Source organism: Falco cherrug, chromosome Z (assembly GCF_023634085.1).
Source record: "Falco cherrug isolate bFalChe1 chromosome Z, bFalChe1.pri, whole genome shotgun sequence".
Lineage (NCBI taxonomy): Eukaryota > Metazoa > Chordata > Aves > Falconiformes > Falconidae > Falco > Falco cherrug.
In genome coordinates this window covers 81015162-81042544 of record NC_073720.1, presented here as the reverse complement: position 1 = coordinate 81042544, position 27383 = coordinate 81015162, and the positions used below count along the sequence as shown (strand labels likewise).

General features: G+C 40.4%; 1 protein-coding gene across 14 annotated transcripts in view; it reads right to left on the bottom strand.

Annotated features, from left to right (window-relative positions):
* Positions 1-27383, bottom strand: part of MEF2C (myocyte enhancer factor 2C) — a 128384-nt gene that overhangs the window by 36161 nt on the left and 64840 nt on the right. For 9 of the 14 annotated variants that reach the window (XM_027811337.2, XM_005443395.4, XM_027811338.2 and 6 more), the window contains exon 4: positions 2418-2561. In XM_027811337.2, the coding sequence (XP_027667138.1) occupies positions 2418-2561 (144 nt within the window). Of the gene's footprint in view, positions 1-2216; positions 2355-2417; positions 2562-27383 lie in introns of all 14 variants that reach the window. The other 5 variants (XM_027811339.2, XM_027811336.2, XM_027811343.2 and 2 more) reach the window with 2 other exon arrangements.

Genomic DNA, 27383 nt, shown 5'->3' with positions numbered 1-27383 from the left:
CACACAGACCTTGAGCTCTGCATGTGAAGCACTCAGAGAAGGGATATCCTGTCTTACATTAAAAGAAATGGTAACATTTTGCAGTTCCATATCTCTGAAGCATTTCTGAAGTAATTTTCATAAAAACATAATACACTGGACCTTGTAACATCTCTGCAAGGTAGGAAGTTACATTGTACCCAAAATACAGCTCAGAAAAGCAAGTTAATCACCAAGTTAATAGCTCAGGTAGGACTATATTTGATGTCAAAATGTTAAATTTAATGAAAGAAACCAGAGGGAAAGTCCATTAATTTTTGGGAGGACAAAAGTGATGTACCATGTTTAGATCAACTGTGTTTTTAATTCCCAGAACTTTCTTAGTTTTATAGAAAAGATGATTTCCCCAAATGCTTATGGAGGTAAAGAAAGTGATAGAACTCAGTACCACAGAAATGAGTTTTCTTCCAAGTTTGGTTTTTTTTTTTTTTTTCTTCCATGTCTTAAGATTTCAAATGGTTACAACATGTGCTGTTTTGTTGGAACCAAAACAGGTAGCATGAGATAAACAGAGGTTCTGAAGGGCCAACCCAAACAATTTTTAAGGTGAAAAAGGGCTAGGTTACATACTATCTGGCTGAAAATTCTGTCACTGTGATTTGAACAAAACAAAGGTCATCCTTGAAAGAGGAAAGAAATGGCAATTGGTAAGATTTTGATGTGAAAAACGGTTAAGCGTTCCAGCTTACAACAGTCACCCTAAATGTTGCAGTCATAGTTTGTCAAACTGAGTTCCATCATAACAAACAAAATTCATGGTGACTTTAGAACCTTTTTTTTTTTTTCCTGAGAAAAACAGTTATGCAAAAGAAGCAAATAAAAAGGGATGGAATATATATGTATTCTTCCCTGCTATTTTATATACATGTTGAGCGTCCTTAACGAGCCATTCAAAATACTAATTTATCAAATTTTATGTAATTTTGTCTGTGGGAAAATATTTTTTTTCTTTTTTTTTTTTTTTTCCCTGAAAATACATTTGCCATGATGGAGAACATCCTCAAAATTTTATTTAACTGGAGTGAAAATCTTTCTGCTGAGAATTAATGTAAAGGACACTTACACTGCCTGAGACAGAACCTGAGCATCCTTGAGAGGTATTCTCAGCTCAGGTATCAGATTTTTTACACACAATTCACTAAAGTTACAGAAGAGGCTTTGCTCATTCTGGGTACATAGACATCCTTTTTGGCAGCTATCCATACAACCTATGTGTGGGAATGAGGAAGGAACACACCCAAATGATCTCTTTCAGAAGCCAGCAGTTACCTATGCAAATTTGGATGCTTGTTTGGACCTGGGCAAATCTTCGGTTTACTACCATCTCTTCCACACACATTTGGAAGAAGGGTCAAAAACAACCTCCATACCTCCACATTTTTTTTGTCAGCTTTATAAATGTAGTATTAAACATAATGACAAAGTATTCTCCCCTTGTGTCTTGTGCAAACAAAATAGCACATGCAGAGTTATTTCTCTTAGATATCTGGCAAGGCATATGACTGATGGTTAGAAATTTTGACTTGGTTAAAACAAAATTTAGCTCATGTTAAAGCATTAAAGAAATGCTGACGAGGTCAAAGCAAATTCTCTGACAAAGCTGTAAAATCACCCCAACACACAAACATGTCTGAATCCTGCTATTAGGCTCTCATGCAGTTTGTTTCTCTGCAGCGAGCAAGTAGCTGTAACCCTTCAGTGCTGCAACTGAGTTCAGCAGAGACACTTGAGAACTGAAGTGACACGCACGGAACACACTGATTACTATATATAAAGGAATTTCAGTTCTACACCATTTTTCCTATATCACCGCAGAAAGTATTCTGTGGGTTTGTTAGCCTGTCCACAAAGAAAGATTTCCATCATTATTTTTCAGGTGTAATTTGGGCAAGTGGTGTGGTAAAGCAGTTCTGTAAATCAAGTGAATATAATGTATATATGTGTATTTCACTTCCTTTTGTAAGTTTCACCTATAGTAGGCTTTGTGTGTCAGAGGCAGAGACTTGGAAGAAAAATACGTTGTGTGGAATTTTCTGACCACAGTGTTTGATTATACATTGGGCTATTAAAGCCTGTTTCCAGCTGAAATGTTTTCCTTACAAAGCCAGAACTGAAAGGGTTATGGTTTGTTACTGCAGCAGTTATCAGCAGACAGCCATCTAACCTTTGGTACTTACAGGTATTTTATGGCTCTTGATCATATTATCAAATTCTTCATTAATTTTTTTGTATTTTTCTTCAGTGCGTGGGGTGAGAGCGTAAGAGGAGTCAGGATCGGGGCTTTCACAACCTTTGTTTTCTTTCTTGTTCAATGCCTGCCAGGTTCAGAGAAATATCAAAAAGTAAAAAAAAAATGAAAGGGAGCTCAGGGTACTTACACATAATCTTTGCCTGCTGATCATTAGATCAATATCTTCGTTAATTTTTCTGTACTTGTCCTCAGACTCAGGGCTGTGACCTACTGAATCGTCTGCATCGGGGTCTGGACTGTCACAGCCATTAAGTCCTTTCTTTCTCAATGTCTGAAATAAACAATTCGGAGAGTTCAGTCCTTGACACAGGCTGCAAGAAAGACTCAGCAGTGTTACTGCAACACAAACTGCCCAGCGGTGGCAGGTTTTACATCATGCTTTAAGGAAAGAAAGTGACTAGAGATCCACCACGCTGATGCTGTCGGTCTGCAATCGCGAGCGGCAAGAGAGGACTGTGCAGGCTTTGCTTTTCTGAAACTGGAATCAGTGACAACAATGAAGCTGGCAATCTGGCAAAGTGCCTGTGCTAGTACCCACCCCCTGTCCCCCCGTGTCCGACAGTGTTAAGGGGTTAAGATACCCACCCAAAATGGAAGCTATTCTAACATGTTTATCCATTTGAAATGAATGAACATTAAAAGCAAAGGCTGCATACTGTTTACAGTGGAATACCCTGGTGTTTGCCTTTCCTCTAAAGAATGATACAGAAGGAAGAAATGAAAAAACCCAAAGGCAACCAATATAGGAATTCATATTCTCCACAGAAGAAAGAGAAGTATGTAAACTGAATTATTCCTTTGAATTGGATGTAAGGGATGACATTAGCAATGCCCTGCCATTCTTAAGCGTATGTTTTTGGTAGGACAAGAGGGAGGACACAGTTGCTAATGTGGCTGTGAAATACCGATTAAGAGCTTCTAGACATGGTGTTTACTTTTTATTGACTCCAGATACAGTGCTACAAATGCACAGTGCTGAAGCTTAATGCACAGGAAAAAGCACTGCTAAAAAAGATGCTTAGTGAAAAGTCAAGCCAGATGCATTTCAGGTTCAGCAGCTCAAATCAGCCCTCACAACCATGGTCATCATCATCAAGATAAACAATGGAGATGAAAAAGCTTAAAAACAGAATTAAATCAGTAACCAACAATTCAGAATGGTTGTCTGGCCTCAAATAGTTTTTAATTGATCCACCTTGACAGATCACCAAAGAACAGTCATGGGCTACATTAAAGTAAAAGAATGTTAGAAGCAAGTCTTCAAAGAGTCCATTTGGCTGTCTATAAACTTTATTACACAGCTTGCAGTTAGAAGTTCTGAGTTGAAACCTGGCCGAACAACCTTGGTTACAATGTATAGATCACATAGCACTCGTGTTACTAAGTGGCTATGCTTGTGCTGTGTATTCGTGTGGGATGCTTTAACTGGCTTGTTTTTGCCTTTGCAGAATGGCGGCCCCTCATCTGAGGTTTTTGTTCTTTTTGGAAAAGTACTTTTCCTAATTATTTTCTTTATGGCAATGCCCAGTTTACCACTGCTAAAGTTCTTAAGTATTATAACATCATACCTTGTTTCTGTATAATTTTATTTATTCATTAAAAATTAGGCTTCTTTTCCTGCATTTTACCGAAGACTTAAGAACAGAGCCCTCTTATTCCTGGAAAAGGTATAAAGCTGTTCTCCTTGTGGAGGCACACTCCTTGAACCTCACATTTCCATCAACGCAGCAAAATGACGGTGATCTGCCCTAAGAGATTGGAGCCTTCCAAACTCATGTTGCGGACCTCAGAAGCAGATTTAGGCAATTTTGGTAGGCTGGCTCAGTGCAGATCTTTCTGTCCAAACTTTGTGTCTGCACAGACTTCACTTCTAATCCTGTGAGCTACTACTGACACACAGACAAAATTATAAATTCTTTGGAATCAAGCCTTAAGAAGCTAAACCAACCTGAATGATTCTCTACACTTCTTCTCCATTCCCTCCTATCTCTTTTTTGTCTTTTAAATGTTAACTAGCAGAACAGACTGCCGTGGTTTAACCCCAGCTGGCAAGCAAGCACCAGTCAGCTGCTTGCTCACTCCCCCTGGCCCAGTGGGATGGGGAGGAGAATGAGGAAAAAGGTAAAAACTTGAGGGTTAAGATAAGAACAATTTAATAACTGAAATAAAATAAAATAATAATAATAACAACAGCAACAGCGATCATAATGAAAAGGAGAGAGAGTGGGAGAGGAACAAAATCCAAAAGGAAAAGACCCGTGATGCACAACACAGTTGCTCACCATCCACTGAGCGATGTCCTGCCAGTCCCTCAGCAGAAATGGGCAGGCCCTGGCTAAATCTCCCCAGTTTATATATGTTCTATGGTATGGAGCACCCCTTTGGCCAGTTGGGATCAGCTGTCCTGGCTGTGTCCCCTCCCAGTTTTCTTGTGCCCCCCCCAGCCCTCTTGCTGGCAGGGCCCCAGAAACTGAAAAGTCCCTGATTTAGTATAAACATCACCCAGCTACAACTAAAACCATCACTGTGTTACCAGCATTCCCACCAAATCCAAAACGCAGCATTATATCAGGTACTGAGAGGAAAATTAACTCTGTCTTAGGCAAAACCAGGACACAGACATAGTCATACGTGATTTCTACTGCTACTAGCTTGAAACATGACAATTATAAAGAAGGCTTTTGCAATCAGCTGTTGTTTGGTAGACTTAATGTATAAAATATGATACATTAAAAGAGAATTTTTTCTTTTACGTCTGAATAACTAATCTATCTCAGCTAACATTCTTCCCTTCATATAACACAGTTCAACTTCCCTTCGTACAACACTTGTCCTCTGAATACATAAAATATTCTCTTTCAAGATCCATTGGATCAAGCTGTCCAGAAGTGAAACCCAGATCAGCACTCTTGGGACCTTTGAGCTCATCTGAGTCACTGATGCAGTCCTGCTGATTCTCACGGAGTCTCTGAGGAGTGATGCTGATGTGGTCGGGATTAGATGGCATCCTCAGATCCACCCTTTGAGATGACAGCCCCTCTGTTTACAAATAGCAAAGACCTCTTGTTTTCCCCGGAGACCAACACAACTCCGACTGAATGGGCATAGGTGAGGGAAGGGAGCTGCACAATTGTTGTCCTACCAGATGAAGATAACCCAGATGAAGGGCAATATCAAAAGAGGGGGGATGTTTTGCAGCTTCTTTGCATCTTTTCCTCCCCATCATTCCCAAATCCTTGTCTGCAGCATTCACAAGCCTGTGTATGGGTGAAAGAAGATGCACTTTGTCCTCAGCACCCAATGCCTAAAACTCTACTCTGCACTCATGTGAAAGTCGATTCTGTGGTTTGCAGAGGTTCAGGAATGCACTGTCATCTTTCAGATGTTCAGAGGCGGAAAGACAATGTAACCCAATGAATGCCTTACGGCAGTCTCCAAAAAGAGACCAGGTTCTATGTCAACATAGCAAAGTTTTTATTTTCATACATAATTATTTTTATTTTCATACCCTTAGAAAGCAGGTTGTTGCCACACTGGGTGGAGAAGAAGCAATCTCTATTTTCACCAGAAAAGCCAAAGACCAAATTTAGTAAAATCATGTTTGCATTCTACCCAAAATTAACTTCAGACCTGAAGACTAGAGGCAAACCTCGGCAAACCTCTCCCTTGCAAAACCTATTAATCCAGTGTGTTTGGCTGGTACCTTGGCTGACATGGTTAATCAAACTCACTAACGCAGTGCAATTCTCCCCCCCCATCCTTCCCCCCCTCCAAAAAACCAAAAACCAAAAAAACCACCAATGTAAAAAACATGTTCTTCAGTGAGCTGGGGTAAGGTTAGGCAACAGAAATTTCCACAAGCGTGCTGCAGTGAGGGGCACAGCTCCTAGCTTTGCGAGTGCTGGAACTAGTGCCTGATTCCCTGTGAACTGCGTTTTGGGGTAAAGTGCAATGTCAAGAGAAGCCTTCCTGCAGCTGGGTCTCTCAGGGCTTCTCTTGCCCCCTACCCATCCTTCTGCTGAATCTGTGTTGTTTCTGTAAGGACTCAAGCTGCAACACTGCCTTCAGCTGAGAGTCTTTCTGGGAGTAATTTCTCATTCTCTTTTTCTGCACAAGAACATGTAATTTTCATAAACTTGTTGGAATTCCATTGTCTGTGAGACCCCTCCCTTTGCACCAGATTTGCTTGGTGCCGAATAAAAAATGAAGACGTTATAATGGAAAAGAAGAGGCTGACAGAGTGCACAGGCACGTGAACACACACACGGACGTACACAGAACTCCTCTGGAAAGGCGAGCAGCCTGAAAGTGACATACTTACCCTCTGCACTGAGGTCCTGAGCAGCATTCAGGACTAACACAATGATCCTGAACTTTGCATGATCTCTGGCTTCTCGATACGCAGGCTACAGTATTGCCTGTTCTGTTGCCTCACTTGTTACTTCACTCCCCTCCACATAGCTACCTACCACATTACACCTCTCATAAAGGTCCTTTATTGTTCTGCTTCAACACAACGCAGCACACTCAGTACAGCACAACTGAGAGTGGCACTGACCAGTATCTAACTGATTCATCCAACTGGTCCGCTCTTTGGGCTCGGTGTCAATTTTTCCTTTTCTCTGCTCTGCCACCCTTTGAAAGCAGAGGCTGGTTCTGGACATCAGAGAAGGCTGGAGTCATTAAGAAGACCAACTGGGTTTCAGCAGGCTAGAATCTTTGGCCCAGTCTTGCAGCGATTTAGAAACCATTTTTCTTACCATGTTAAGCTGCCACAGCCTCTTGCAAACCCTGGAAAACAGCCAGACCTATCGCATCCTCCTGGAGATTAGCTAGTTTCCAAAGATTTAATGACTATTCAGGGAATTTTTAAGAGGATAAAATTACACAATTGTATAGCGCATTGCATTCTAGAGAACCCCAAGCCAGATTTCAGTTATTTTTAAAGAAAATAAGCCATTTTTTGAACTACGGAAGCTCCACTTCTTCCAAGCAATTAAACAAGTGATTATATTGGACTCCAGTAACCTAAAATCAGCCAAGGCATTTGAAAAACAAAATGGTTAAAGGAAAACAACCCTTGGCTGAAATCTCATATGCCAGCAATTTAGCCTAAATCCTGCCTCTATAAATCTCAGAGGAGAAGTGCTGACTTAGTGACATACTGGCTGCTGTAAAATGAAGTATAAACAACTATTTACTTCCATTTCATGCAAAATTTATCATCACTACAAAAGCACAAAAGAAAATATGGCACTAACAGCCAGGTCTGATTTTATCAAGGCAATGGAAATCATCACAATTTGAGGGCTTTTGAGGAGGAAAAGACTTTGATTTTCCTAATACAGTCTCTGTTTCCGTAGTATTATCCTCTTCTTTTAGCATTACTTTAGCAGAAAGAGTGGACGGGGTTAGAAATTTATCTTTTTTTCATCCTATCCTTTAGTTTGCTCATCTTTCTAGAGAGAGTATCTCCTTTCTTCTTCACAGGTTCATCTGCGGTGGGACTGCTTCCCACAGCACTCCAGGGCCCGAGAGGCCACAGCTAGCTGGGCTTGGAAGTGCTCACAGTACAGCTGATTAATTAAAAAGACCAGATCAGTTGGTAAGGTCCCCAAATGGTTCAGACCAGCCCACTCTGTCTGTTCTGATATTTTGATATCCTCTGCAACAAAGACCTAACTATTTCAAAGTGAATCAATATCTTAATTCACATAATAAAAAATGCACTTGCACTGGCTCTTTGTCTGTAATCAAAATTTAAAGTATGGAAAAATTCAGAATTACAGGTCTATTTCTACAAATTCCCGTATCTGTTACATTGTCTAGAAGCCACCGCAATGATCTTTAACTGATAACCCCATGAGTGACCATGATAATCCACAGAGTTGTAATTTGGTAAATTATATTCCACTGTCAGAAGACAAAAACCACAAGTGCCCTCCATTTTCCACTATCACTTACTTTCCTGTATCTGCATGGGATAAATCTTTTAGCCACAAATGAAAAATGCTTTGGTCTCTTTTTTGCTCACTGGAGCCACGTATCTACGTGGCAAGGCAGACAATAGCCAATTACCAAGGAATGATATGCTATTGTGTTTATTATTTATAACCATCCCAAGGAACCCAGCCAAATTTATGGAGGTCCCCCCCAAAAACCAGAAAACGTTCAGATTGTGGGCCTGATTAATTTAAGGATCAGTTTGCTCTCTGAGCAACAGAAACATTAAAGTTTGAAAGTGTCGAGTGAAGACAACCTTCACTCTCTTCCCTTGCACTGTTATATAATGGTGAAATTTTATGATGAAATTGCAAGATACAATGTATGGTGCAATCAAGTAATGAAAGGTTGTAGTGAAATGAAAAACACAAAGAGGAAGAGATAGGTTGCTATGGGAACCATCCATCTGAATTCCCTGATTTCTGTGTAACTAAAATCTCAAATTTTATGTTCCATTAATGTAGAGTTCTTAGATTTTTACATTTAATAATGAACATAAACTAGTATGCTGGTCCTAATGTACTTTAATTGCACGTTTAGGAGAATCAGATAAAACATTATTATACTTACTGTTATCTAACAAGCTCCACACACACACACAAAAAAAATGTATACCAGTAACACAGAAACCCGAAACAGTTCTTACCTCTTTTGTATAAATCATAAAATGCTTTTGTGGTTTATATTCTTTTTGAAATAAGCTGCAAGGCTTATATAATAGCTGAACTTCTGTAACCACATGTTAACCTTTTTGTTACTATTTTATTTTTGCTGAAGTTTCAAAGAAAAAAATAATTTTCCATTGTCTGAGTCTGGTCCTGTACGTCTGTCTTCTTCAAATGTATTTATCTAAGTGTGCTTTTCACAACAATAAACCCCAAACCCTCTGCTTGGATTTGCCTCTCATTTTTGCATGTTAAGTGATTATTCTCTCCTCCTTCAAGTACCTTCTCTAATCACACCTCTTGTGGAACCAAACAATGCTGATACCCTTTGCCAGTAACATCTGCTTCTCTTTGCTTATGAATGATCGGCCAGAGTGTTATAACGTGTGTGTTATGATACGTGTGTGCTGCAAGCTCATCGGGACACAAGGTTTCTACCTGCTTACAGCGTTCAGTCTGTTCTCTTCCACTCATGCTCCTGGCATGTGCCAAGGCGTCTCTGCAATATTTTGTAAGACCGGTATAAAACCAGATGAACTCATGACTTTTTGAAAGGGCACTGGGACAGTGGGATTTTTGCTGCTTTTTTGCCCACAGCTGCGCTGTGTGACTTGGGGCATGGGAGAGCCCTGCAAGGGGGTGCACCTGGTGCAGGCCCAGGGCCGGGGCAGTGCGCAGCCCTCCGGAGGCACAGTCTGCTCCTTCTGACCTGGGGGTCTGCAGTGGACTGACCAGCCTCACCACATCTCCTGTGCCTCTCTGCAGTGAGTCTCCTGCATCCATACAAGAAAATGCACCTTGCTGTCTGGCTGCTGCACCTGGGATAGCCCTCTGGAGAGATGGTGAGGCTGGAGGTGGGGAGATGGCAGAGGTCTGCTCTCTAGAAGAGACCGAGCACAGTTCCTTTCTTTAATGTTCAATCTTACCCACCCGCCAGCACTTTTCTATTTAGTGTTGACTTATACGACACAGGCTAACTTTGGCTTTGTAAGTATAAATCAAAGAAGGATATGTCGGATTCAGAGATCTCATAGCAGCTAATCTAAAACATACATCTTTCTGGATTTTCTCAGAAAGGAGCAAAAGCAAACCATATGAAGACTCCAGCATTAAAGCTTTGTATTAAAATTTCTGTTAATGCCCACAATTACAACTTACAGGCTCCTAAGTTTACAATTATTTCACAGGACATGCAAAGGACTTCTGTCCATTATTGCACTTGTAAACTGTTCTTTTAAAAAGAATTTATATCTGAATAATTCCTGAAGTTTGAAGTAAGGACATTTCCTCATCCTTCAGGCTTATTCCTGTCTGTCGCCATGGAGCAAAAAAGTTCTGAAAACCCCAGAAATCCCCCTGGGCAGCTGACGTAGGTTCCCTACGCCAGCCCTCAACAAAAAGGATCGCATTTCCCTGGCCCTGACAGAGGAGATGGGCAGCAGCACCCGCTGAGCTCAGCCGCCCCGGGGAATCCACAGCAGGAGCAGAGCATCAAGTGACTGTCGGCGCTGGCTGGCGGGCGCGATGCGGCTGCAGCCCGGCGGGGAGCGGGTCCCTGGCCTGGCCGCAGCAATGCCACGCATCCCCACCATCTGCACCTGTCTGTGCCAGCACCTGCTGCCCCATGGCCATAGATGGCTGTCCCCGGGGCTGCCGCGCTGATTGGGGACACGCTGCTCTGACGGCTGGCTGCTTGGGGTTTGGGTTTTTTTTGGTTTTTCTTCACCCGTGCTGCTGTTGCGCTTCTCGGCTGTCATGTGGTCACAGCCTACAAGAACGCAGCATTTGTGCTTTATAGATACTTATACATAAATACATGTGTATATATAACCACTTATATATATATCCACACATACACACCCTCCACTAGATCACTTCTCAGCGCCTTTTTGTTCAGATCTAGGGGGATTTTTTAGAAGCCTTCACACACAAGCATGACCAGCCTCCGTTTGCTACGATGCAGTATAATACCAGCTTAATATTGCTAGTGTGTTGGATTAGTGGAGATAGAAAAAGGGATGTGCTTTTCCAGACAAGACTGGCATTTCCTAAATGAATTCACGTGCGAGATTAATTGGACGTGTTAAGTTTAGTGACACAAATGCAATGCTAACTTAGTTGTGATTACAGCTTCTGGTAGAATCACCTCTACAGATAACGTGAGATTTAAAAAGAAAAAGAAAAAAAATCAGCATTGGACAAACAAAATTCCTTTCAAACGTTAGTCAAATTTACTGTCAAATGCAGCCTTTACACCCAAAGACTGTGTTAAAATTAAACTTCCCTGCAGCTGTTTTTTAAACCTGTACTTTGAAAAGACAGTCAAATTCTGCTCTGTTGTGTTAAAAAAACCTGACAACTTTCCAGAGACTAGCTGTCAGTGCTTCACACACAAAATTAGCAGATTATTTACTTAGATTGGAGGTATTCTCAGGATATTGTTGTTTTAGGCATGGATTATCGCTGCTCCTTGAGCACCCCAACGGTTATAACCCCTCACTGAGGGTTCAGAGGCCTGTCACACAGGCACTCTTTCTGAGTAATGGAAATACAGAAGATGTAGGTAAGGGCAGAAAACTTCAGCTTGCTCTCCTGTTCTTCCCACCACACTTTATACCTGCTGCCTTGCCCATAAACATGTGCCTTCTCCTGCAGAATGAAGGCTAGCACCACAGCCTAGAGGCAAGTACCTTGTTTTCCATCCTCTATCTTGGAAGGTGGATTTACAGAAAATAGAACTCCACTATTTCCCCAAGGCTCAGTATTTGTGGAGTGACTCAATGCAGACAAAATTTCTGTATTCTGGCTACATCCACTGGTCGACTAGCAGGAGCACCACCAGTCTGCAGAAAGACTCGGTCTGCCAAGGGGTGCAAAGACGACCTGAAGCCAGAACAGATGCATCCCTGACTCCCCTCTTGCCCCTTGGCCACAGCATAATATCAGTCCATTATATCCTTCACTGATTTTTCAAAACCATTACAGTGTATGGAGCATTTAAATTTGGTTTTCTCTAAGCTTTATCGAGCATATTTAAAATAGATGAAGATATTTGTGAGACATAGTGTATTTGATTTGTACTAGGTTTTGCTGCCAGACACAGAAAGTATATGAATGGAAAAATAAACTTTACAGTAGTTCAGCAGAATCATCTCAGCCTCTTTAGGGAATATGAGGCCACTTAAAAATAAACACTGTAACCATCAACAGGTTGTTATTTCCCTCCTTCTTTTTATGTTCGTCTATCTATAATCCTTCTCCACTGGCTCCAGCCCTTCCAGATGGAGCACTGTCCTCAACATTTTCATTTCTGTCTAATTTAGTCAGACATATACACAAATACAAGGCTGAAGTCAGATCTCATTTACACTAGTGTAAATCTGTAGCTGGATTTGGAACAGCTGTAAAGACACCAGTTGAGTTATTCTAGATGTACAGTGGCGTTACCAAGTCGGTTACATCAGTGTTACTATCTCTTGAAACATACAGTATTTGAAATATGCAGGGCTTAATATATATGACTGCAGAAACAATTAACTATTTCAGAGGCAGCTGGTGTTTTTCCATGATATAAATGGGAACCTTTAACACTAAATGCCATATCCAAAATGCTTGAGAAATGTGACATGCAGAGGACCACATATATTTTACAGAATCTTTTGTCACAAAGACTTATTACAGAAGGAATGGCAGCTGACATGAATTACACTTTTCATATATCTTGAGTATTATTTATGTTCTAAAAGATCCCAAATTGATTCTTGAATTATACATTTAAGCACTGCTTCACATATCATTAAAATGCAGCCATCCTGGGGTGAATATATCATCAACTTGTGTAGCTACACTAGCCAATGAAGTTTTCAGGAGCAGAAATGATATGTACCTCAAATAAAATTGTAACACACGATACAAGTTACTTGGGATGGAATTTTCCCTAGACCATGGGGCAAACACCTTCATCTTCACCATGGGGCCAGGGAATCTTTGGATTACCACAACATTTTGCTTTCCCGTTTCATCAAAAACAGAGCACGTCCAGCAGCACCAAGCTGGTGCAGTACTGACTCAGCAGTGAAAATGCCACCCACTGAGACAAGAACACCACTTCCTTCAGCACCTGGGTTTTCTTTGGAGGCCTCCCATAAAAAATCCTGAATGTATCAATCTTTGGAACAGATTTATTCCCCTCCCCCCCAGAACTGAACACATATTTTACAGCAGATCACATTACAGGGTATTACAAAAAAAGGTAACAATATGATGATGAGCAAATGCTGTTGAATAGCAGTACCTTTTAAAGGAAAAAGAGCATTCTCTTTTATTTTTATAGTACCATAATTGTTTTATCTGTTGGTAAAAATGTCCGAATCAATATATTTTTGAAAAATGGTGAATTATAAAAGAGGTTAGATCTCTGAAACTCTAGCCTCCTGTTTCATTGCAGGGTGGAGGCCTTAAATAGCACAAAGCAATAACCACCAACTCACTGTTATGCTGATAGAGTCTTCACCAAGGAGTAAGAGAAGGAAGTCTTTCCATGAAGTTAAGAGTGAGCAAGCATTATTTGAGAAGAAAAATTGGCCCATGATTTTAGCTATGAAAACAGATGACTCAAACTATGCAGACTTTCATACTTGATTTAAGATGGCTTTGTTTTTTTCCTGTTAGACCAACAATTTATATAAATTCTGTTATTTACCAGAAACATTTGTGAAAATTGTATCCATCTTCAAACACCTGCTAAAATCTCTAGACTATGATACGCATTTGTCTGCTTACCGAAGTGTCATCTGCTAGAAACAAAGAACTGTGCTTTGTTTTCCCATGGAAAATCCTACGTAGAAACTCCAGAATTGCATGACTATCCTAAAAAGCTGGTCCTTCAAGCAACTCTTTTTCCTGAAGTGTAACTTCTTCAAAAGTCATACTGCTTCTATCACTCTGCTCTTCCCTTGAGAGAAGTAAGCACTTCTCTCAAAAGGGAAGAATCAGAAATGACAGACTTAGGAAAAAGTGGTCAGTTCTTGAAAAGAGTTTTGAGAATTTAGGAAGCTTTCCAGGTAAGGGAATTCTAATTTTCCATTACTGCACATTGCACCATCGTGGAGGCAAAAGATCAGCCCCTTTACGTGAGATTATCCAAAGGTTAAGCTGCTACTGCACGCTCCCAAGAAGCTGCAGTTTAACTCCTACTTCTATTACTAACTTCCCGCATGGGCTTTGTTAATTCACCTTTTTATAGTTCTCCCTCTATAAAAAGTTGAATGATAGTGACTACCAGTGTCATTGTGGTGCTGTAGGAAACGCAAGGAAACTGTAATGTACTCACTAAGGAGTCTAAGTTTAATATAGACATCGACATCCTCGCATACATCTGCAAAAACTGGCTTACGTGCTGCCCTCTGTAGCTTTGCTGAATGGAGGCTGTTACCAACATACTGGCCAGCTTCAGCGCTGTTTGGGAAGGGAGAAAACTTGAGAAACAGAGCCAGCTTCTAGTTCTTATTACTGCTTGAGAAAGCAGAAGCGGCAGAGGCAGACTCAAGATCTAGTCAGAAATTGTGACCAGAACTGAGGACAGAGCTTATGGAGATACTAGAAAAATCATGGCTGAGAAGGTAAAATAGAAAAGAAAAGAAAAAAACAACCAACCAACCAACCAAAAATCTTCATTCAGAAACTAAACGTCCTTTTTGAAAATTTCAGCTTCTTCCAGAACCAGCTAAAATGTATTTTAAATGATAAGGGTTTTCATTGTAAAACTGGATTTCTTTTTTTGGATGAAATTATAGGTTTGTAAAGAAGAATTGGCATATTGGCCTGCCAAAGCCCTACTGTCTGAGATCTTCAAACCTTTAATCATACAGTCCTCCCACACAGAGAATTCTGTGGGCTACAAAAGATGTTTCTGCTTGGGTCCTCTAATCCTGCAGAAGAGCTGGACAAATGGAGCAAGATTTCAGGCTACTTCATTTCTTCCAGGACTTGGCAGAGTTGGACGTGAAGGATGCTTGTGAACGTGTGCGTGACTGGTAGAGTCCCACTCGGTGAAGCCTTAGCTATGGCTCTAACCAGCCTTGGTGGCTCTCGCTGCTGTGGTGTGAATCACTGTGCAGGACTGCCTGCTCTGCCCTGCCATCCGAGACCACCCCCCCATTCCAGAGCTGTGGAGGTGGAGCAGCCGAGGGGTAGGCATGCATTCCCTTCCTCTGACTCTGCTGCGAAGGTGGTAACCTCCAATGGAGGAAAGGCAATAAATAGCGTGGGGGTACTCGTATCTCCAGATACTACAGCTGTTTCCTCAGGCAGCCTCAGAGTCTCACAGAGCCATGCTACATATAAGAAAGGGAATTTTTCTTCCTTTCTTTTTCTTTGCGAATCCCAAATTCAGAGCCACCTGAAGGACTGACTGAATTCCTTCGTGATTCATCACTTCAAAGTTCTTTGCAAGATGGATTTGGGGACTGGTTTACTGAGAAAAAGGTAAATTTTTATCAAGTTCTGGCTATCCGAGAGAAACCTTCAGAAGTCAGTAGCATTCTGACTTTTTTTCCTAACACACTCAGCTTGTGTGCAAGGAAGAACCACACTGGATCCTTAACTAACAAGGAGCTGAAATCCACAGGTGCACAAACACTACTCCCAGTCCCAAAATCCTGCTGTGCTGGATGCTTGGACCAATTACAGACTTAACCCAAAACCATTATACTGAGAGATGGAACAACAGTGTTTCCTATTGACATTATTGTGGCAAGAAAACAGAGCTCATTTACTTACTCCATTATCTTGACTATCTTCTAGGCCGTTTGCAGCCATCAGCCTGCTGCCACAGCAGTGAGAGCTCTTTCCTAAACTCTGCAGAGCATTTACAATGCAATAAGACTATCTAGAGGAAAGGTAAAGTGTATTACATGGAACGATAATGGAATACTTCAGGTTCTCTAACATTTATTTTATGTTTGAATATGAAAATTCAATTTTAAATCAGAAGCTGACTGTGCCAAAGAAACTGGAGACTGTGATAAAAGTGAAGATGAGATTGCTCTGAAATACATGTGGCTTTGCCTCTAACTATTGATACACTAAAATCAAAGACCTGGCAAAGAGATCCTGACAGATTTCAACGGGCCCAGGCTTTCACACAGCACTTACAGCAGCAAAAGGGACCAGCAATGTCCTATATAACCAAAATTTCAGTGAAAATCAGTAACGTTACAAGATCCTTTCCATGAAGAGGCCAACAGGCGTATAAGCAATAAGCACAGGATTTCTAGAGTTCTGAAGTGTTCATTTTGTTCCTAGTATCTGCAGAGAGGTCCCCAATCCTGAGGTTTGCCTGGAGTTGCTCAGAAGTGTGAAACTTTCAAACAAACTTCAGCAGAGCTTGCTTACATTGATTCCAAAGTTTGGCAGGATTCCTGTTTCTGCCTGGGGTATGCTAGATCACAAGACCCCAGAATAAAATAGCAGTAGCAGGAATGGATGAGTACTTCTTTTATTCCTGCCACTGAACTGGTCATGGAGACCAGTAGGAAGCAGGCTTAACTGCAGAATGTTTAGTCAGCTCTTTTGCTCCATCACTTTCTGTGAAGGAGGAGGTGGAATTAAGAACATTTCTCCCATGAAAAAGACTGTACAGAAGGAGTAGGAGGATTTCTCAGACTCCTTTAATGGGAAGGGAATGAAAAATTTAGTCTGTGGGAGAGACAAGAGAGGATTCTATAACCCTTGGGGATCCAGTGTTTCACCTCGTCCAAGCCCAGAAGCACCTTACCTCTGTTCAGGCTAAAGTTGTGAATCCCTCCTGGGCATTACTACCAGATGAGTTTAGTCCTATTAAACAAACTCCTTACCATTGATGCAGGTCAAGCCAGAATTGCCAGATACAGTTATCTATGGAGGTCCTCTCAGTTGCAGGGTTCGGTTAAGGAAGCCACTTAAGGCAGAATCCCCTATACCTGCCAGGGTTTGAAAGCTACAAATGAAGGTATCTCTGGGACAGAGAAATAAGGGCTCACCTTTCCAAGCATCCTTTGAAGTAGAAGCATTTTTTGAAGTGACAGGGTAGGAAAGTGGTCGACAAGAAGCGTTTCCTTTTAACCACATTGCTTTGAGCTTACACTGAAACCATAAAGCACAGTCTGCACCCTGCTGCAAGGAAGGGTCTTGTGACAGGAAAGGGCTATGGACTAGATTCGATAAAGAAAGGATTTAGGGGTATAGAAAGCTCAATTTTGCAATACTTTCTATTTAGGCACCTGCCCTCCAGAGTGGAATCCACACTGTGTTAGGATCTGGGGTTTCCTGTGCAGGGCACTAGAAGAGTTTGGTGCTACAGAGCAGGATCCAAACCTAGTAATGTGTGATGAAATTTTGAGTGACCCAGGCTAAGCAAATGGGGTTTCGGAAATCCTACCCCTCACCAGAAGTTTCTCTGCTTATCCGGCGCTGCAGAGACACCTCCATCCACAAAGCCCTGCTGGGCACTCAGGCACTAGTTCAGGCATACTGTCCCCTCCTACAGCTAATCTTTCAAAGACAAGGAAGAATAGCTCATCCCTTTTAAGAAAAGGCTGCTGTTGCAGATTTTCTGTATAACAACCAGTGGTTAGGAACCTGCTACAAAACTGGAAACACAGGCTCTTGTTTCTTCTTTGATCTGAATGGGCTCAAATCTATTGTCTCCCACATCCCTATGGGATCAGCTTCCCATGCTCTGTACAGTTCTAGATGGGTTAGACCTCTGCACGTCCCTGTAAAATTTTGCTTTTGTGCATTAACAAATGCAACATTTGTTGGGTCAGAGAAAGAGCTCTCAATAGGGCACAGAGCTCTGTGGCTTGTTACAGCAATTTTCTCTGAGGAAAGAGTCTGTCGAAATCTGATTTCTGCTCCAGAGCTGGTGTTTGTGTTTTACACTGAATAGACTCTCAATAACAAGCAGAAAGAATCCTTTAAGGAAGGAATTACACTGAAGTCTCTGTCCCCTTGACAGCGCACAGACACCAGCAATGTTTTCTGATTCTGTTTTGTGAAAAACTCGATGCTACATTTGTGCATTGCATTAGGAATTGTTTGCCAGGGGTATTTTGCTCATGGAGGACTGAGAGTTTTGGGGCTTAAACTGGGAAAAGACTCTCCATTTTGGCCCAGATTGGGTTAATACTTAGCAAGAACAGTACAGGCCCCGAGGAATCTTCAAGAGCAAATAACAAGGTCTCTCACAAAGATCATGTGCCTCCAGATTAGGCTTTTGGATAAATGACCTTAGTTGCCATATTTCAAAGTTTATGTTTAGTCACTTCTGTGAAACACTTTCAGATATAGGATGGAAAGTACTGCGCATAATTATGAATTCTTATTCATGAGTTAAACAATGTATGTGGGTTGTGTGAAAATTTACATCTGAGAAGGCAAGCTTCTTTCCAGTTAGGTTACAAAAATACAGATTAAATACTAAGGCACATACTGGTAACTGCTAGAGACAAAAGTGTAAAGCTTCCATTGCTACTGAATAATGTTCGAACATGATAGAAGTATGTAATAACCAAGCCTTGGATTATAACAAAGAAAGGAAAAAATGAAGTGTTTTTATGTTTTTCATGTAATAGCCATGATTCTATTGTATTAAGCTAAATATACGTTAAACACCATACACTCCATCAGGAACTGCTTCTTTGTCAAGATTTTGATCTCTTTTGAATCAATCTATAGCAGCTGTGTGGTGTTTAAAGTGCCCTTATTGACTCTTCTATAATTTGCTTTCTTTGAACAGCTTGTGTGCTGTAACATTTGATCAAAGAAATAAACGTATACTTTAACAACCCAAAGTAAAGTGCATGCAGATTTTTATAACTCTGGACTATAAAATGTAATTATAGTTGTCTATGGATCACACAGGATGATATAAATAAATGGGTTTGAGATTTTTTTTCAATGCAAGCCTATCCAATATATCACGGGTTCTTCCCTTTAATGCCACTGTCTATATCATGCAAAAACATTAACGAACTGTTTAGAACACAGACGATGCAACTTCTTTTAATAGAAGTTTTTACTCCTCCACTAACTGGTAGCCATATATAAAAACAACCATAGCAACAAAAGAACCTAAAGTTGTGGATTTATAAATTACTGCATAAAGAAAATGTTGATTGAAATTGTTTTAAAGGCCTTTTTTTTTTAATTCAAGGAACAATGGCTATTTAAGTTTTAACTACATTCAACAGTTCTGGATTATGGACATTAATTCACAGCTGATCACTAGACTTGTGATTGTTAAAAATGTAGAACAGTAAAGCATATGTGTTTGAGGTTTTATAGCCCTGCAAATTTGGTAACTTACATTAATTTAAATCATCTTTTATTAAACAAACACATAGAGTCCTCCCTGAATTCAGGGCAAATGGAGTCTAATCAATATGAACTACATAATACATAAAGGATGGATGCAAATTTTATAGTACACAAATAAATAATTAATTTATACCTTCTTACTGTAACAAGGAAGAAAAGTCAGCACATTTTGAAGTTTAACAAAACTTTTTCCAAAACTATGAAAACTGTGGAAAGGCATTTCAAGAACAGATAGTGCTATCTGTGTGCAGTCCAGGGAAGGAGAGGTATGGAGATATTTTGCTTCATGCAAAACAGCAAGGTAAGGCATTTTAAACACCAGCTCCCTAGCAGGTGGAGTGAAGCAGGCAAAAAAAACAGGATTAGACTGACGTTTTGTGTATCTATCCTGTCTGGTGATGAAGCCCTTCTTGCACAGTGCCTTTGTAACTCAGGGAGGGGGGCTCACATATTGCCAGCTCCCCATGGCATGGAAGCAAAGTGGATGCTTTTACTTCTCAGTACAGATACTTAAATGCTACTCATGGTATGCACTGTTTAGGTCCAATTCTGCCACCCTTACTGATACTGGATCTGCTTCAGAAATAAAGCCGTGGTTCTGCAGATTTTTGCAGGAGCTTTCAACTTTCTTCTTATGAACAGTTTCACCAGCTGAAACAGGACTTCTATGAATCTTTACAGAAAGAAGACCTTCTCTGGTGTTGTTTGCTACAAAAGCTGACAGAATCCATAGAAACTGGTGTCTGTGCTAGGAACCATAACCAACAGTTTTGAAGTTAGAAGGCTCCCACTGATCACTCAAGACTTTAAATCGGGGTCTAATTAAGCGTCAATGGTGGACTTCACATATCAGAGTTTTTTGGCTTTTGATAGCATAAGGCTCTTTTTACTGAATACAACTATGAGCAGTAGCTAAGGGCCCACATCTGGAAACACTTATAAATGCTAAAAACCCCTTTGCCAATGTGTAAGCGTATGAAGAACTGTGCATCACTTGCTGGTTTTGCTAGAAACTCGGTGCTACATGATCTCCAACACTGGTTTGACAAAGAACAGTTGACAGCTTATGGGAGCCCAATAAACCAAAAAGTGTTGGGGGGAGAAGAGAGCAAGGTCAGTAGTTTGCATGAAAGACGGTTGTGAGGGAAGAGAAGATGTGATATTTCTACACTTGTGATTATTACTACTGTGTAAGAATCCAGGTAAATAACCACATTTTGTATTTACCTTACAAAGCGGGGATGTCTCGTTGATGAAAATGAAAAATGGGTTTTCTCACAAAAGCCTTTGTGTCTGGAACACAGCTATAAGTAGCTCACTATCTAGGTTGAAAATGGTAATGCAGGGTAGTGTGTCCTATTTTTCCATGCTTGCAGTGAAGATACAATACAGGAATTCAGCCTTGGTAATTACTAATACACCACACAGACACAATTACACCCTGTGTACTGCATAAAGGAATCACTTGTGGTCTGCCTCCATTACAAGGAGCAGTAGGGGGCCAACATGCAAGAAGACAAAATGCTTTACAAGGAGGAAGGAGACCCGAAGAGTTGATGTACCCAAATACAAGGACCTTGATTCTTTTTGGAGTGATTTAAGTCCCTTTCCATCAATTATCGTCCTTTGTCTCCAGAGTCTTATCACAAGCAGCATTACAGGAACTGAACAAAACAATACTCAGGCTCAAATAACCCTGTGAACTGTGCTGACATTTCCACACCCTGTCGCTGTGTTTGACCAGGTTACTCAGACTCAAAAACCCATCAAAAACAAAAAGAAAAAACCCTTCCATACAGAACAACAACAAACATTCATGTTTTAAATAACATGCTCAACCCTTCCTGGTGTCTTTTCTGCCATCTAGTATTGCTGACACCTTGCGCTGCAATACCACAATGTGATGTGATATAAAAACCTCTGTAGCACAAAACAAGATTGTCTTTCTCTAATATGACAGCTTTTCAAATGAGAAGTTCCTGCTTTGCAGGGTTCAAAACAGGTTTATTTTAAAGTTAATTAGATCCTGCCCCTTGCCATTCCCATCTCCTCTACCCTCTTGGTGAAATCTGAGTTTCAGACAAATGAAGAATTACAAATTAAAAAAAAAATCACTGTTATATATGTGGAAGTACTATGCAGCTAAAGTTTGATTTCTCAGTGAAATAAATCAGCTGTCTACTCATGCACTTTCACTGCTCAGAATCAGAATAATAAGTTTTTCTTATTGATATGTGAAGTTCCAAGGGCACAATTTTAAGTATGAAATTAAGGGAAAGTATCTCTTTTTTTCATTCATTCACACTAGATATGTGACATTTCATGGTAATTCTTGATAGAACATTGCAGTCATTGCTCATCTGAAAATAAATTAAAAAACATGTGGAAAGTCAAAAAAAAAAGGACCTTAGGAAAGTCAGCTATTTCTGACAGTAAGTTAGCTTCTGTGAAACAAAGCCTTGTCTTTCAGAAAGTGTTTACGATCTATGAGGAAAAAAAAATATATCCTCAGGCTAAAATGTTTATTGGCACCTAGGAGTCTGAAGAGAGCAAGTCAGGCCTGTGGTTTTTTGAGGGCACTTTATCATCGCCTGCATTCTCAAAGGGATCTGTGAATGAATAGAGCTGGATTACTCAGCCTCTATTCCACGCCTATTCCTCTCCATTTTCCTTGGCAAGACTGAGAGCCAAGCTATTTTTAGTTAGGCAGTTTTCTATTTTTAGACAAATATCAGTTAAGGGACATTGTTAGGAAAAATTTAGAAAAAGAAAAACACAAAAGGGGGAGGGGATGAGGCTTCCCATCTCATATTGTGAAGCAAGCCCTTCAACCTGTAACTCCAGGCGTTTCAGCTGCTTCCAATCTTGGAAAAATAAAGAAAATTCAGAGTTCAGGGATTTAAAAATAAACCTACCCTCTGGCAAACAGACCAAAATACAACAAGCTGTTACTATGTGAAACAGTGACTACAAAAACAAAGAACATTCTCCAATGACTAGATTGGGATAAAACTTCGGAGCTATTAAGTTATAAGAATGTTACACAGACATATAAGATTTTTCCAGCTTCTCAGCCAGATATATCATGTTTTGGAGAAAGAAAGAGTGACCTGTGAAATAGACCTTGCTCTAAGAAATGTGAATTTATGTTCCCAGTTTGACAAAAAAAGCAGTTTGAAACACGTTTAGGTTCCATATGGATTTTTCACTTTCACAACAATCCATCCAAATATTTCCTAAGTTATTAAAATATTTTAAAAATGGTTACTAAGAAAAAAAAGAATAAAAGAAAAATAACATGGAGACATGACCAGTAAGAAGAACTGATCCTAGGTAAAAATCAGGAGGTCCAGAGCTCTCTCAAACTATACTCAAAAGTAGCTTTCGCCCTACCACGTGCTTCAAAGTAAGTAACTTTGCATCAATTTTAGTTTTCTCTGCCCCTATTCTACTCTTCCAGGTATGGAAAAACAAGCTATTGGGTAAGCTACTTCACTTTCATTCGTGATACATTAGGATTACAAACTGTGTTTCATGTCAACCAAATCCCTGTTGCAAATAAAACATAGTGGAAAACCTTTTTTTTTGAGGGAGAGCAAGAGAAAGCAGAGCCAAACAACTACAACTCATTATGCAACTTTCCCTTAGCTGCATTTTTTACATACTGGATTAATCTGAAACATATTAGAAAAAAAAAAAGTGTCAACACTTGACCCTCTGCCTTTCTTCTAGGCTGGAAAGTGTCAGAAGTCAATCACTTACTAGATCCACAGCAACAGGATGCTGCAGAGTTATCAAGGAGAGCTTAACCCATGCCTGCGGATGGAAAGATAGAGCCAAAATCTCATGGGGATAAGTGGAAGAAAGGGAATAAATTGCTACCTATTGGATGTAGTAGAGGGACTAATTTAGGTAGTCCCACTGACTGGAACATCAGCCCCATTGAGGGACTAGTTTGCACAGAATAAAATTGCCTTCCACACTTTTCTAGCTTTGAAGTTTTTCTTGCGGTCTTGTAATATCTAGTATTTACATAAAGCCCAAATCGATGGAATTAGGTAAGAATATCAGCTTCTGTTTTAAAGAAATGAATTTCTAAATGAATTGCTTGAAAAAAGGAAATTAAGATTGATAAAGTGGAAAGATTGGTAAAGAGTTTTTTACTATTTTTGAAAAGGGAATATTCCCCCCCCCTTCCCTTCCCTCCCCGCCCCCCCCCCCCCCCCCCCCCCCCCCTTTTTGTACTAATCATGTCTAGGAAAACCAGAAAAAAACTCACATGAGGATATTAGGTTAGAAACACATTTTCTAAATGCTCAAAATTCAGAAGGAAAACAAAGAATGACCAAAGGAATGTTACAAAAATGCTGAAGATCTTGAAGTCAATCCCATGATTTTGTCATACATGAGGTTAGCAATAATGGTTTGGCTCATATTTACTAAAAATGAAACGAGAAGTAAGCATTTAAAAAGCCTAAATCATCATCCAAAGGAAATTCTTTGGCCAGCTGACCCTGCCCAGTCATCTCCTGGGCTGTGGAAGCTGGTAATGGTAGATGTTTTTTTAACAAGCTGGTCTTCAACCAATTTACAAAGGAAATCAATAATGCTATCCCCATTTTACAAATAGGGAAACTGAAGCATTAGGAGGAAATGTAACTTGTCCAAGGTCACACAACAGTATTTGGCAAAGCTATTAATAAAACCCAAGTCTCATGAGTCCTAGTCCAGGGCAGTATCCAATAGACTGTACTGTCTTTAGATCACCCTGAATAACCTTTCTTACATACAGGCTTACTTTCTATACTGTCCCAGATCTTCAGCCCGTGGCTGCTGAAATAATTTCCCTGATTTCAACAGCTGAAGAGCTGACTTGATGTGTACTTCAGAGCTTGTTTATATGCAAGTATTATGTTATGACGACAAAGGAAGAAAATACACTTATTACATTAAATGAGCTACAACAGTTGCCTTACTTTTCCTAAAAAAAAGCACATTTTAGAGAGTTATATGGGCTTGTTTACTACAACTATACAGATAAGAGTCTTAATTGATATGAAGAGGCTTTCAGAATCTAATTAACCTCCCAGCTAGTCATTAGCTCTGTGACCTTTAGAAATAATTGACAGAAGGATTTTTTTTTCTCTTCATCTCATTCAGAACTTCCACACCAAGTGACTAATCCTACCTGTGCTATAGGACCCACATCACACCTGTAAGAACTGATGGGGTAATGTGCAGCAAGTCCGCCAGCAAACCAGGACCATGTCATTCCTCTCTGGCACAATATTCTGCCTATGTGGCGGGTCACACGCATAACGCCTTCTGCTGCCTGGGTGCCATCCTCATCAACTCCAACCTTCCAATCTGCTGAAGCTGTACTAAGTTTTAAGTCTCAGGTCCCTCAAGCGTACAGGAGATTTAGTAGTTTTTCAGGCCCATTGACACTCTGTTGCTGGTCATACTAAAAGTGATCAGATTTTCAGTTCAAGCTAGTTCTTCTACAAACCATTGCTATTTATCATTAGCTGCATGTTTTCAATATAGACTTTTTTTTTTTTATATCAAATGCTTTTTAACAAGTGATAACACACACACACAAAAGCAAAATTCTGAATTCCAGCACCTTACAGGGCTTGATATTACTTTGTTCCCTACCGTCTTAACATTAAGGTCTGCGAAGATGTCTCTGTGTGTTTTAAAACACAAAGGGAGATTGTGAAGCAATCTGCAGGGAGAGCTTCACATGCCCAGAAGATCACTTCTTCCCCTTCGGGGAAAATGCTGCTGCAAATGGCACTCATCTCTCTTGTTATGCTCACTTCATTCTACCTCACCAAATAAAGGAGCCCACTGGGAAAGGGAAAATACTCTGTAAAAGGTCAATTAATCAGCAGTTACTAGAGCAATGAAGATATATGACCCTATGCAAAACAAGTTAAAAAGGCAATGCTAGGTGCTGATTGTCTATGGCAAAGTATGGTAATTTGTAAATTATTTAACAATCTGACATATTATTGCAAAATAGAACTTTTTTCCTCATGGCTGACCAGCAACGCCATCACAACGGCCTTAGGATAATTAAAGTCTCCTAGAGTAGCTCTTGGTTCTTCAAGAATCCAAGGCTAATTCTTGATGAAGTCTTCAGTATCACTACAAGCAAGAGCTCCCCCAATGCCAGTTTCTCCAAACATACCCAATTTCCATGGGAAAGGAGAGAGAAAAGAGGGTGGAGGGGCATCAAGTGTAACAGAAAAGCAATCCCTAACAGAGCAGCTTGTGAGACAGGAGGCAAAAGAAAGCAAAACTTAATGACACTCTCAGGGACAGGAAGACAGAAAAAGAAGTATATACCGATGGCAATTGGCAAGAGATTAAGAAGGATGAAACTGAGCATGAGCTGAAGATGAGACCCTCAGAAATGGTCAAAAGATGGTCCTTGGTACAAGAGGTATAAACATTGTTTAATGGAAACAGGATTGATGCATGTCACATGGAGAATCATGTTACTGTATCACCACCACCTTGTTTTGCTATCTGTTCTTACTGTGCCATGTCTGAAGTAGGGCTGTAAATACTGTGAGGCAGGAACTGTTTGTATGCATTAGAATACAGCAGAATTGCAAGAGTGGAGAGGTGGGTGAAAGGGCATAGTAGGCTTGGTAAAATATTTGGGTGGAAAAAACCCCACAGAGTAAGACGATGTATAGCTGAGAAGCCAAACGAGGATAAGGTTTTATTATAGGCAGGAGGTTATGACAGTGTATTGCAGGAGCTGACACCTTCCGATGTATAGAAGTCTATGTATAGGACACTGGACTCCTTCTAAATGGGGAAAAAAAAAAAAAAAGAGAGAGAGAGAGAGAGTGGAAAAAAAGGGGTAGTAGAAGCCAAGTGCCAATAAAAAATAGAGCCAAAGCAACAGAGATATTTCAGAAAAGGACACAAAGAAAAGGTCATGGAAGAGCTTTTTGTGAGGTAAAAGGCAGTTGCAAAGATCACACAGATGTGTGTGCATGCATGCAGAGGAGCAGTTTTAAACAGCGAACTTTAAAAAATTCAGAGATTTGGTGGGTGATCAGCACAGACAACATAGAACCTCAGTTAGCAAAGATAAAAATGGAGGAAGTTTGTGCTCTTCCTCTTTTTTCTCTGCCAGTGATTAGCGGTATGGTAGAGGGGAACTGAGAAGCTGGATGTATGTTGGCCAGAAAACAAAAGATATGTTTAATGGGATGAATTTGAAAGGGCTGACCTAGTAGGAGAACTTGTGTTAACGGCAGTGACCACTGAATCAGCAGAGGAATAGAAGCCAGTTGGAGAAAGAGGGACAATAAGAGCAGATGAGCCAAAGAAATTGATGGATTAGGGGCTTAAAAAGAGCTGAAAGATGAAGTGGTTAGTGATTTGTGGAGGAATGATTTATGTGTGCAGAGAGCAAGGATCTGCGCATGAGACAGTATCTAGGAAACAGAATCAAACCCAGAGCTTGGTAAAAACTCACTAGAGGTCTGCCAAAGCTGAGGCAGTAGCTGATGCTGTGACATGAAAGAAGTGACGAAGAAGAAGGGACAGTGAGAGAGAAAGCAGGCAGGAAGTTTCACCCTCAATCAGCAGAGGCGTGATGGCTCAGCTGAAGAACCACAGCAGATCTCTGTAATACGGTTAGGGCTGTAATTATATTTGCAGCCAAGATGCAAAACATTTCCCTGCATTCCTGCTCTGAAATATGTCCCCTAAATCTAAGGGCAATGCCCTTTCTAAGCCCCTAAGCAGTGGGCTTACAGTGATTTGGCACAGGGTTGTTGTTACTCACAGTAGTGAGGCAGTGAAATATCACCCAAATAAGCTGTGTTACATCCACTCCTGTTTTACAGAAACAAGGAGAGGTCCTGGCCTCATTTTAAATAAAAGCAAAAAAATGCATAATGCACATACTTGTCTGCTGTAAAACTCTGACATTTACTCTTCCCCATTTCTTCATTGCCATAAGAAAATTATTGCCTGGTCCTATACAACTGTGCTGATAATGTTAAAAAAACAGACTCACAGGGCAGGTTTTTTTC